Source organism: Dama dama, chromosome 17 (assembly GCF_033118175.1).
Source record: "Dama dama isolate Ldn47 chromosome 17, ASM3311817v1, whole genome shotgun sequence".
In the NCBI taxonomy this organism is placed as follows: domain Eukaryota; kingdom Metazoa; phylum Chordata; class Mammalia; order Artiodactyla; family Cervidae; genus Dama; species Dama dama.
The window spans coordinates 30,735,804-30,749,272 of record NC_083697.1 but is presented as its reverse complement, the minus strand read 5'-3'; the positions used below and the strand labels follow the sequence as shown (position 1 = coordinate 30,749,272).

The 13,469-nt window shown below is 38.1% G+C and overlaps 1 protein-coding gene and 1 non-coding gene across 6 annotated transcripts in view; both read right to left on the bottom strand.

Moving 5' to 3' along the window:
* The window catches only part of EMCN (endomucin), a 115,284-nt gene that overhangs the window by 34,744 nt on the left and 67,071 nt on the right, over positions 1-13,469 (bottom strand). For 4 of the 5 annotated variants that reach the window (XM_061164335.1, XM_061164334.1, XM_061164332.1 and 1 more), the window contains one exon: positions 5,589-5,627. The exons of the other annotated variant lie outside the window; for it this stretch is intronic. In XM_061164335.1, coding sequence (XP_061020318.1) covers positions 5,589-5,627 — 39 coding nt within the window. The remainder of the gene's footprint in view (positions 1-5,588; positions 5,628-13,469) is intronic. 5 annotated transcript variants of the gene reach the window in all.
* On the bottom strand, positions 10,323-10,492 carry LOC133071994 (U1 spliceosomal RNA). Its single transcript, XR_009696606.1, has one exon. It is a non-coding gene; the product is annotated as a U1 spliceosomal RNA (small nuclear RNA).

Sequence of the window (13,469 nt, the reverse complement as noted above, 5' to 3'; positions counted from 1 at the left end):
TCCAACAACACAAGAGACGACTCTACACATGGACATCACCAGATCGTTGACACCAAAATCAGACTGATTACATTTTTTGCAGCCAACGATGGAGAAACTCTATACAGTAGCAAAAACAAGATTGGGAGCTGACTGTGGCTTAGATCATGAACTCCTTATTGACAAATCAGAGCCAGACATCCTGGAATGCAAAGTCAAGTGGGCCTTAGGAAGCATCACTACAAACAAAGCTAGTGGACGTTATGGAATTCCAATTGAGCTATCTCAAATCCTAAAAGATGATGCTGTGAAAGTGCTACACTCAATATGTCAGCAAATTTGGAAAATGCAGTTGTGGCCACAGGACTGGAAAAGGTCTGTTTTCATTCCAATCCCAACAAAAGGCAATCCCGAAGAGTGCTCAAACTACTGAACAATTGCACTCATCTCACATGCTAGCAAAGTAATGCTCAAAATTCTCCAAGCCAGGCTTCAACAATACATGAACCGTGAACTTCCAGATGTTCAAACTGGTTCTAGAAAAGGCAAAGGAACCAGAGATCAAATTGCCAACATCTGCTGGATCATTGAAAAAAGCAAGAGAGTTCCAGAAAAACATCTACTTATGCTTTATTGACTATGCCAAACAAAGCCTTTGACTGTGTGGATCACAATAAACTGTGGAAAATTCTGAAAGAGATGGGAATATCAGACCACCTGACCTGCCTCCTGAGAAATCTGTATGCAGATCAGGAAGCAACAGTTAGAACTGGACATGGAACAACAGACTGGTTCCAAACAGGAAATGGAGTACTTCAAGGCTGTATATTGTTGCCTTGCTTATTTAACTGATATGCAGAGTACATCATGAGAAATGCTGGACTGGATGAAGCACAGGCTGGAATTAAGATTGCTGAGAGAAATATCAATAACCTCAGATATGCATAAGACACCACCCTTATGGCAGAAAGTGAAGAAGAACTAAAGAGCGTCTTGATGAAGGTGAAAGAGGAGAGTGAAAACGTTGGCTTAAAGCTCAATGTTCAGAAAACTAAGATCATGGCATCCGGTCCCATCACTTCATGGCAAATAGATGGGGAGACAGTGGAAAGTGACAAACCTGTGCCCCTGCTTTGGCAGGTGGGTTCTTATCCACTGCGCCACCAGGGAAGTCCAAGATTGTGAATTTTTATGACCTTTCAGTATAGACTAGAGAGTCTCAAGAACAGTGTCGAGCACTTCTCAGAGACTTATCAGATCCCTGAACCAGAGGAGAAACCATTTAGCCATACCTAGATTTACAGGTTCATATAATTTCCCAAGTGGAAGCTTATGCCAGGCCCAAGGCTAATTTCTATTTCTCATTCCATAACTGAGTTATTTTATTCTCAACTAATTTTTAAACATCATAAAATTTCCAAGTTACTAAAACAACTCAGGATATCATTTGCTATGGCTATATTTCTAGTTTGAGTACATTCTAACTGAACAATAGTATCAAGATTCTGTCATTCAAAGTTAGAATATTCAGGTAAGTAATCCTCTGTATAAAATAGTTCGTGTTTCACATTATATGAATTTCGAGAGGCCAGTAACCAACTCGAGGCATTGCATAAGATGTCATGTACAATGAATGCACCAGGACAGAGAATCCTCCTTTCCAAAGGCTAGTAGTCAGCTTTGACGGCAGTTGTCTGTACTAGCTTCTGATTTTCCATAAAAAAATTAATGTCTAAAAAACAACTGAGGCCCTGAAACACAGTTGAGAAACTAAAGAAGATGTGTACAAGAGTTTTCACAAGCTGTGCTGGTCACAGTGAGCATGTTGTGATGATTAATTTTTTGTGTTGACTTGGCCATGGGGTTCTCAGATAGTTGATATGGTTTTTTAGTCACAAAGTTGTGCCTGACTCTTTGTGACCCCATGGACTGTAGCCTGACAGGCTCCTCTGTCCATGGAATTTCCCAGGCAAGAGTGCTAGAGCGGGTTGTCATTTCCTTCTCCAGGGGATTTTTTCCAACCCAGGTATTGAACTTGCCTCTCAGGTATTGGTCAAGCATTATTCTGGGTGTGCCTGTGAATGTGTTTTTGGATGAGATTAATATTCAAATGAGTAGATGAGTGAAATATATTACCTCCATTAGGGTGGCTGTCATCCAATCAGTTGAAGGCCTGTACGGAGTCGCAAAGAGATGGACATGACTAAACATGCACTCACACACAAAGAGTAAGGCTCCCTGGAGTAAGAAGGAATTCTTTCTGCCTGAATGCCTTGAGCTGGGGTATCAGTGTTTCCATGCCTTTGAACTGAGCTATTGGCTCTTCTTGGATCTTGAGCTTTCTAGCTTTCAGCCTGGAACTTACACCATCTGCTTTTCTGGTCTCAGCACTTTGGACTGGGACTAGAACTGCACCATGCACTCTCCCCGCTTTCTGGGCCTCCAGTTTGCTAACTGAGGTCTCATGACTTCTCAGACTCTGTAATGCGTGAGCCAATTCTTTATAATACATCTCTTTAGAGATTTCCATATGTTTATATAAATACATATTTATATATGCATATTCTCTTTGTTCTGCTTCTCTGGAAAACCTGGACAAATATAGTTATATCTTCAGGAAATTATGGGCAAATGGTTTATTCCTTTTCCAATATATTGAGGCATATTGGCCCATTTTTCTTTAAGATGAGGTCTCTTAACAAAGAAATCAAGAGGTTAATTTTCAAGGACAAGTTATTAGCTCTGCCTGTCTGTGGGAAAATGATAAGGCTAAACAAAAGTGAATTCTATCATTGCTTTAAATTGTTGTAATGGCCACATAATGTCTGCATATATCTCCAGGGAATAAACAGTCTTTCAACACTTTTTAGTGGGTCTTTCCTTATCCTCATTAGCTCTGAACTCAGAGCTAAAAATCAAGTAGGCACAAAAATCTGGCAGCTAGAAGACCACTTTTTTCATGAACGCTTTTCTCGTCTTTCTTAAACTGCTTTTATCCCACCCAATGTATGCTACAACCACAGATAAAGGGAAAAAAATTCTTTCCCTCCTCTGATCCTAACATAAGGTTATCTGAGGCTTATTGATGACACATCACTTTATACCTACATGGCTGCTGGAGTTATTACAGTCTTTAGTAATCCTTCATGGCAGGCTCCATGTATCACTCAAAATCTTAGCTAGTGCTACATGTGATGGAACAGAACAAAGATTGAATGTCTTGGTTAGTAGTGATTGATTGAATATATCCTTCTGTATATTTAGCAAGGGATTATACTAAACTTGGAATCTTACGAGGTACGTTACAGTGGGCAGTTGAAGTTTGGCTTTCCCACATGTTTTAGATATTGGGTGTGAATTCTTTCTCATGCTTAGCATTACTAAACAGAGCTGTCCATTCGTACAACCTTTGCTCTATTGAATGGAATGAATGGACATGTCTTCTGACCTTGGTCAATCAGGTCCCTCTAACTGTGACTATCTTTCTTGGATGTTTATTATATAAAATTGAATGTCGTATCCTCATATAGAAAAGAAAAAGAAAGTATTAGTTGCTCAGTTGTGTCTGACTCTTTACAACCCCATTGACTATAGCCTGCCAAGCTCCTCTGTCCATGGAATTCTCCATGCAAGAATACTGGAATGGATATCCATTCCTTTCTCCAGGGAATCTTCCCAACTCAGGCATCGAACCTGGGTCTCCTGCACTGCAGGCAAATTCTTTACCCTGTGAGCCAACAGGGAAGTCCATATCTACATATAATTGCTTATAATTCACATTTTACATACAGTTGCCTTATTCTGAATTCCAAAAAAAGATTCTACATAAAACAATCACCAGTTTCTAGACCCTTAATAATAATTTTTGAAGAGAGTGGTAAAAACACAATTTTTCACGGAAATTAAAGCCAGATGCATTATATGAAAGAAAATGTCAAATGTGAGAGCTATGAATGTTCTAGTCAGAGACTAAATGTGTATTAGCTCATTTTTTCAGAAGTAAGCATGGCTAAAAATTCTTTGGGCTAGACATTTGGCTCAACATTACCTAAAAGAAAAATACTAATTATTTTAAGGAAGATGAGGGATATTTGTTAATTTTTTTTGAGTGAACCTGGATTTAGACTTTAGCCCTACCATATATCAGAAGTTTAAGACTGACCTTTCTTGCAGTTGATAGAATCAGCCTTATTTCTTTCTAATTCACTGTTCAAATCAATGGTTTATCTATTATCTGTTTTAGGAGAATTAGTTTCTATAACTCAAAATTAAAATCTAAATGCGCTTTTTATTACATGTAAAAATCAATTGTAGTTTAAGCTGGCATTTTGTAAATACTATTTTTTAAACAAAATAAAAGATGTTTTGGTCTCTCCTTAAAAAGAGCTGACAATTTGGCAGCCTCCCGATTCTCCTCCATCTGTAACTCCTCCTTGATAACCAATCCATGAAACAGGGGACAGGATTTCTCCAGAACAGTGCAAAGCATCAGCCAACGCAAAGCTGCCCTCTTTGCCTGGATGCACTATTTTTATGTTTTGTTTTTCCCAGGGCTTTTTCCAGTGCATTTCTAGACTGTGTAGATGGAAATAAAGGATAAAAAATATGGTGATGAGGTGAAATAGAGAGAGTTAACAATATAAAAATAACTTCCTTTATTATTTGATGTATTATGTAGAAGATAAATAATTAAAAGTTAAAAGCATATAATTCCCATTTCTAATTCTTGAGGGTAGACCACGATGACTATTGAGGACATTTGCTGTGAAAATGTTATTAGAGTCACTCATAATTTTCATGGCTTTATTTTTCCATTTTTAAAAAAAAGCTACATTATCTCTGTATTTCCATGCCACCTGTTCTCCTTGCTCAGCCCTGCAGTAAATCTTTCTCTGGTCAAAAAAAAAAAAAAAAAAAGTTTCATGATCTCCTAGGTTTATTTCACGTATTTCTCATTTTGTATATAGCAAAGGTGGTTAATATTGATAACCTAAGAGATTTGTCACTTGTACATGTACCAGATAGGAGTTAGGAAAATAAAAATCTTCAAATAATTATAATTTCAAAACATTATGAAGATTCAACATGACCATTTTCCTCTGCCAACAATCTTCTCCAATTTCCATTGCTCCATCATCCAAAATATTTTCAGCTTAAAACTAAGGATGGCAAAGCATGAGCGCTTCTCAAAGTGATAGCATTTTAGACTGTTAACTGTGGTTTATAACATCATCTCTTTGGATGCCAGGACCAGGCTATGTTAGAAAGTAGAGACGACAGCAAAAGCACACGCTATACTTCTGGGAGACGGCAAGCTGACCACACAAACAGACCAGGAACAGTAGGTTCTGGGGAGAGGAAAATTCCACAAGCTTTATGCATTTCCCAGGGCCGGTTCCGCTAACCCAAGCCCAAGAGCACTCAGGCACACTGTTGCATATTCTCCTTGTCTGCATTTTTTTTAATACAAAGTTTCCTAAATATTTTAGTTACTGTTGTAATATTTTCTTTTATACTATTTCACCCTGTCCTCAAACTGATTGATCTACTTTGTCTCCTTCTTGGGATTTTGCTCAGGAATATTCTCAGAGAAAAGAAAATGAACTTACCTGGTATTTCTGTTGCTTTGATGGAACTCCAAGTCTCAGCTTTAGAGAAAAGAAAGAAAATTGCTAAAATTAAGCACTGACTATCAAATATCAACTCTCACAATTGTTTCAGGTGGTAAATGCATAGAGATCTTAGTTCATAACTCAAGTCACCAAATCATGAGGCTTCCTGAATAGAAGAAACTTCAGAGCAGGGGTCAGTCAACTCTTTCTTAAAGGGACAGATAGTATTTAAGCTTTGTGGGCCATAAGTCTCTAGCAACTATTTAGCTTTTGCTATCATAGTGTGAATACAGCCATATATAATATCTAAAGAATAGGTATGGCAATATTTCCATTAAACTTTAATTACAAAAATAGATGGGGGCTTGGATTTGGCCTGTGAGCCAAAGTTTGCTGCATCCTCCTTTGGGGCATCTGGTACAACGCCACTTCTTGAATATGCCAGGAGAATCCAGAAGACTACAGAAACTTCGGTGGGTGCTTCATGAGTGGTACTGCCATACTCCTAAGATATTGTGCATCTCCTGATCTGAGGACGATTCAGAATGGTTCAGACAGATACCTTTGAAACTTAAGAAATTCCTTAAAGGGAATAGAGCTCAGAAGAGCTTTCTACAAGTAAAATTGCTTGAGAAAACTATAATCAAAGATCATTTCAACAAACTTGAGTGTTTGCACCATGAATCAAGATATTCCACATGAAAAAATATAGAAATATTTGAGATAAATAGAAGCCCAATAATGATGGTGAATACAAATATCCACTTGGTTCCTTCTCTTGACTGTCTTAACAGCATCTTAAATTTTGCATGCCCAAAACAGAACTCTTTTTTTTTAAACTGAAGTAGAGTTGATATAAAATGCTGTGTTAGCTACAGGCCTACAGCACAGGGATTCTGTGTATATCTGAGTATATCTAAATATACTTTTTCAGATTTTCGCCTTATAGGTTATTACAAAATATTGAGTGTTAAGTTGCTTTGCAACCCCATGGACTGTAGCCTGTCAAGCTCCTCTGTTCATGGGATTTCCCGGGCAAGATCCTGCAGTGGGTTGCCACGCCTTCTTCGAGGGGATCTTCCTGAGCCAGGGGTCAAACCCGTGTCTCCTGCAGCTCCTGCATTGCAGGTGGAGTCTTTACTGTTGAGCCGCCAGGGAAGCCCATAAGTCTCTGTGCTATTCAGCAAATCCTCATTGGTTATCTATTTTATATATAATACTGTATATATATCTTAATCCCAGACTCCTAATTTATCTCCCCCTTCTCTCTTTTGGTAACCACAACTTTGTTTTCTAAGTCTGGGGGTCTATTCCTATTTTGTAAATAAGTTCATTTGTATCTTTTTGTTTTAGATTCCACATATAAGTAGTATCATGATATGTGTCTATCTCTGTCTGACTTAGCATGATATATTCTAGGTCCATCAATGTTGCTGCAAGTGGCATTATTTCATTCATTGTTATGTCTGATTAATGTGTTGGCACTAGTGGGAAGAATCTATCTGCCAGTGCAGGAAACATAAAAGACATGTGTTTGATCCCTGGGTCAGAAAGATCCCCTGGAGGAGGGCATGACAGCCCACCCCAATATTCTTGCCTAAAGAATCTGATGGACAGAGAAGCTTGGCAGGTTACAGTCCACAGGGTCACAAAGAGTTGGACACGACTGAAGTGACTTAACATGCATGTAATACTCCATTGTATCTATACACCACACTTCTTTATCCAGTCCTAACTCTTGACTTGTGTCCTCAAACACACCTCCCCCTTCACTTTCTTGAACCAAAGCATCATACCATTGCCTCCCAGGTGCATGAGCCAAAAAGTAGTGGCCTTTCTTGATTCATTTTTTTTCTCACCTCATCAGCCCTAGCTTCAAAATATATTCCACATATGCCTCACCATTCAATTGACTACTATTCATCTAGCACCTATATCTCTCTCCTTAGTACGTGCAATAGCCACCTAGAAAAAATAATTTTTAATTTAAATTTCATTACTCCAATGGCTCCTTTTTCCTCTCCTCACTAGAGCTAGCAATTCTCCATAGGACATGGCTCCTGTCTTGCTCCTCAGTTCACTCCAGCTCTCTCAGCCTGTTTGGCCTCTCCATGGTAGATAAATGTCCCAGGGACCCTCTTGCCTCAGGCGGCCTGCTGGCCTTTCCTAAGCCTCTGGGCTATGCTCTCAGGCCTACACTGGCTCCTTCTTACCCTTCATGACTCTGTTAAGGTGTCACCACTCAGAGAAGTCTTCTCCAACCACCTTATTGAAAACTCTCTCCTCATTTCCCTCCACCCCAGCCCACCACAATGCTTCTTTTGCTCAACAGTTTATCACTCCAGGGACACTAATTTTTTAAAATGGCTTTGTTTTCTGTTAGAATGTAAGTCCAGGAGGACAGAGATTTCTTATTTTACTCAGAGTCATAATTTTAGCATCTACTATCCAGACTAGGTCTCTGGTAAAAACATAGGGAATGAACAAATAATAATATAAAGTAATAATTGATAATAATAATAAAAATAAAAACTAATTCTACCTACTGAATTCAATTTTTAAGGCAAAATGAATGTGTTATTAAAAATTGCTAGTTGGATAATGATAGCTACTATTTTTGAAGCAACTCTTCTGATCAGTTCCATATATTAATCATTGATGTCTATGAGAAAGATGTTATTATTTTCATTTTGCAGATATGCAAATATTAGTTGAAAGAAGTGAAATTATGTTCTCAAAGGGAGGACCATGATTATAATTCAGGTCCGTTGGTTCTAAGGTCCATCTTCTTTTACTAAGAGACAGCTTTTTTTCCCACTAAACTGTTCTGAGTGGAAAGCTTATGTAATTAATTTCTACTTTTCATAACTAGTTAAAATAATTTTGGACATGGCATAATGCTGTATTTGGAGGATGCAGTTAAAATATTTATCAGCTGCCAGAGGATTAGAATATAAACGAAATCAAAACTTTTTGTTCCTTCTGCTTTTAATATAAGGTCATAATCTTTCCTGCTGATAGACTTTATTGAGAATGAAAAATTTTAAACTCATATAAGACAAAGCCTCCTGACTATCCTTTTTTGCATTTTTTTCATTTTTCAAAAATGCGTAATGACTTCTTAGGAACATATTACATAAAATAAAAATGACTATGCCTTAAGATGTAGTGGAATAGTAAAAAAAAAAAAAAAAGAACAGCAATTAAAAATCCTTTTCTTCAGTCTTCAGAGGTCCAGATATTTCTATGTGAATGAATACATTGTTATTCTGAGAAGGAAATTTTGTAAATCTTAAATACTTAGTCAGTACTGGGAAATATATACCTTTTTATCCTGAAATCAAGGATGTATTATTTTGAAGATAATAAAACATTTTCATACAGCATTCTATTTTCAAACTATGACTCAGTTTTGTGAATATAAAATCTTAATAGAGATGAATGCTATGGAATATGGCTAAAGTTGTGGAAACTAATGAAAAGTGAAGACATTTGTAATTATTCCTGTGTGTGTGTGTTTTTTTTTTTAAGTTTCATAATGCAAATGTGTTTTAAGAAAAGACCAAATTCTGATCTGGAGAGGAAGCAAGTGCACTCAGTCATTCAGTTGTGTTCGACTCTTTGCGACCTTTTTGGACTGTAGCCTGCATGGCTCCTCTGTCCATGGGATTTCCCGGGCAAGAATACTGGAGTGCGTTGCCATTTCCTCTTCCAGTGGATCTCCCCAACCCAGGGATCAAACCTGCATCTCCCATGTCTCCTGCATTATAGGCAGGTTCTTTATCTGCTGAGTAAGTGGAAGTTAAACAGAAACGAGTGTAGTGAGTGTAGTGCATTCTGTTAACCTAGTCTCAAACTTAGTTGTTGGATAAAGACCAAATCCTTAATCAGGGTGTTTGGCAACTTAAATCTCTTGGTTGAGTTTGAGTCTCTAACTGCAACTGAAGTCTTATGAAATGCAAATGAACTTTGAAATGCTAAACTTTAATCCACAATTTAATCCCAAACTAAACTTTGCTTAAACTATCAGCTTTTAAGATAGAAAGCTTAAGCAATAATACACGTAACTTTGCTAAATATTATCTTACAAAAGCCACTGTATTTCCAGCTATATATAGCTGTATATAATTACCTACAGAATATGATTTATCATTAAAAGGCCCAGGAAAAAAATATAGTTATTCCCATATATAATATTTTACTGATTTGCTTAAAAATAATTCACTATGGCCAATTAAAAATTTCCTTCTCATTCCTCCTCATACATACCATCCCCCATACCCCCAACAAAGCATTGACTGAGTCATCGTACAAAAGATTAGTTCTGGTTTGGATAAACTGTGATGTGTGACTAAGACTTTGTTATCCTGAAAATTCCTCTTTTATCTGCCCACATGAAATAATACAAACTAATTAAATAGCATGTAAGAAACATTGCAATTAAGTTCCCTGATAAATGTCATAGATAAATGGTGCCATTCACAAAAGAAATAATGAGCCTGACTGATCAGAAAAATTAGACTTTTCCAAAGCATGAGATGCATAGCATTATATGAGAGACTCTATACTGGAAAGTGGCATTAAATAAGATTGAAACACTCAGTGAGAAAGTAATTATTTTCCATTTTTTGGGTAAGTTTAATTATTTCAATGAAGAAGTTTCAAAATTTCAATTTGATGCAAATACGTCATTAATACCTGGAATGTATTTGTCTTATTTTACACCCCACAGGGAGAAGTGCAAATGCAGTCCCCCACAACCACAAATTATGCAGTCAAGTTTTGCAGAAATTGCAGGGGTCAGCACATCTGGAGTGTGATAGATAAGCCACGCTGTGGGCGGCGGGTGGGGTGTGAAAATCATCTTCATCATCCCAGTATCTCCCCTGCCAGGTAAGTATTTGATTTATTTATTAAGCAAGGCTAAAACTCAGAGCCTTTGGTAAGCAACAAACTCTAGCTAGAATTTTATTTTGCTTACATCACAGCGACTTTCTAGCTTCTGCTTATGCCAATTCAAACTGGTTTTTCATTTATGATGGTTTCCTTTTCAAACAAACTTAAGAATTAAAAAGTGCATCCATTTAAATAAAGTACTAAATGAATAATAGTGCAGATGATACATATAGCTGGTAACCTCATTAAGTTGTGGGAAATACTGAGGTGATATTTTGTAGAGGCTCTGTATGGTTGTGTAGAATTTTAATAATCACTTGGAGGAAGGACAAGGGAAAGAAGGAATGACCATACAGATGAGGAAGACAGGTTGAACAAATCACACAGTCAGGTATAAATCTGGCATGGTTGGCAACAACATGAGAACCACCCTGGTGAGAATCCCAGGTTCTGGTGAGAATCCCAGGTTTATATTCAGTCAATTGGTCAGTGTTACACTGATTGAACTCCTATTTGTCAAGCATATGATGCATCCAATTAAAAGCTACTCGCTTTTTAATTCCTTTAGACACTTTATGTGAAATAGTTGTAATGAGATAAAGTGTGATATATTGATATTTAAGGAGTTTGAGGCAAGAAAAACAGGGTTTGAATTACATCTTTTAATGTAACATTGGGTGAGTCATTTAATCTTTCAAACCTGTTTCCTTATTTGTGAAACTGATATCATAAATACCATCTTTGCTTGGCTTTTGTAACGATTATCATTAGCAAAATAATATTAATAGCTAAGATGTATTGTTTTCTTTTCAGACACTGTTTTAAGCTTCATATTATTTTATCTTTTTTAATCCTCACAAGAATCCTGTAAAACTGTAGTCATTACAACTATTTGACAGATGAGGAAACTAAGGCACAGAGAAGTTAAATAGCTTCAGTTCAGTTCAGTTCAGTTCAGTCACTCAGAGTCTCCGACTCTGTGACCCCATGTCACAGCACGCCAGGCCTCCCTGTCCATCACAAACTCCCGGAGTTTACTCAAACTCATGCCCATCGAGTCGGTGATGCCATTCAGCCATCTCATCCGCTGTCGTCCCCTTCTCCTCCTGCCCCCAATCCCTCCCAGCATCAGGGTGTTTTCCAATGAGTCAACTCTTCCCATGAGGTGGCCAAAGTGCTGGAGTTTCAGCTTCAGCATCAGTCCTTCCAATGAACACCCAGGACTGATCTCCTTTAGGATGGACTGGTTGGATCTCCTTGCAGTCCAAGGGACTCTCAAGAGTCTTCTCCAACACCACAGTTCAAAAGCATCAATTTTTAGGCTCTCAGCTTTCTTCACAGTCCAACTCTCACATCCATACATGACCAGTGGAAAAACCATAGCCTTGAGTAGACGGACCTTTGTTGGCAAAGTAATGTCTCTGCTTTTTAATATGCTATCTAGGTTGGTCATAACTTTCCTTCCAAGGAGTAAACGTCATTTAATCTCATGGCTGCAGTCACCATCTGCAGTGATTTTGGAGCCCCAAAAAATAAAGTCTGACACTGTTTCCACTGTCTCCCCATCTATTTCCCATGAGGTGATGGGAAACTAAGATGCCATGATCTTAGTTTTCTGAATGTTGAGCTTTAAGCCAACTTTTTCACTCTCCTCTTTCACTTTCATCAAGAGGCTTTTCAGTTCCTCTTCACTTTCTGCCATAAGGGTGGTGTCATCTGCACATCTGAGGTGATTGATACTTCTCCTGGCAATCTTGATTCCAGCCTGTGCTTCTTCCAGCCCAGCATTTCTCATGATGTACTCTGCATATAAGTTAAACAGCAGGGTGACAATATACAGCCTTGACGTACTTCTTTTCCTATTTGGAACCAGTCTGTTGTTCCATGACCAGTTCTAACTTGCTTCCTGACCTGCATACAGGTTTCTCAAGAGGCAGGTCAGGTGGTCTGGTATTCCCATCTCTTTCAGAATTTTCCACAGTTTATTGTGATCCACACAGTCAAGGGCTTTGGCATAGTCAATAAAGCAGAAATAGATGTTTTTCTGGAACTCTCTTGTGTTTTCGATGATTCAGCGGATGTTGGCAATTTGATCTCTGGTTCCTCTGCCTTTTCTAAAGCCAGCTTGAACATCTGGAAGTTCATGGTTCATGTATTGCTGAAGCCTGGCTTGGAGAATTTTGAGCATTACTTTACTAGCGTGAGAGATGAGTGCGATTGTGTGGTAGTTTGAGCATTCTTTGGGATTGCCTTGAATGATTGGAATGAAAACGGACCTTTTCCAGTCCTGTGGCCACTGCTGAGTTTTCCAAATTTGCTGGCATACTGAGTGCAGCACTTTCACAGCATCATCTTTCAGGATTTGAAATAGTTCAATTGGAATTCTATCACCTCCACTAGCTTTGTTCATAGTGATGCTTTCTAAGGCCCACTTGACTTCACATTCCAGGATGTCTGGCTCTAGGTGAGTGATCACACCATTATGATTACCTGGGTCGTGAAGATCTTTTTTGTACAGTTCTTCTGTGTATTCTTGCCACCTCTTCTTAGTATCTTCTTCTTCTGTTAGGTCCATACCATTTCTGTCCTTTATTGAACCCATCTTTGCATGAAATGTTCCCTTGGTGTCTCTAATTTTAAGAGATCTCTAGTCTTTCCCCTTCTGTTGTTTTCCTCTATTTCTTTGCATTGATCACTGAGGAAGGCTTTCCTATCTCTCCTGGCTATTCTTTGGAACTCTGCATTCAAATGGGAATATCTTTCCTTTTCTCCTTTGCTTTTCACTTCTCTTCTTTCCACAGCTATTTTTAAGGCCTCCTCAGACAACCATTTTGCCTTTTGCATTTCTTTTCCATGGAGATGGTCTTGATCCTTGTCTCCTGTACAATGTCACGAACCTCTGTCCATAGTTCATCAGGCTCTCTGTCTGTCAGTTCTAGTCCCTTAAATCTATTGCTCACTTCCACTGTATAGTCATAAGGG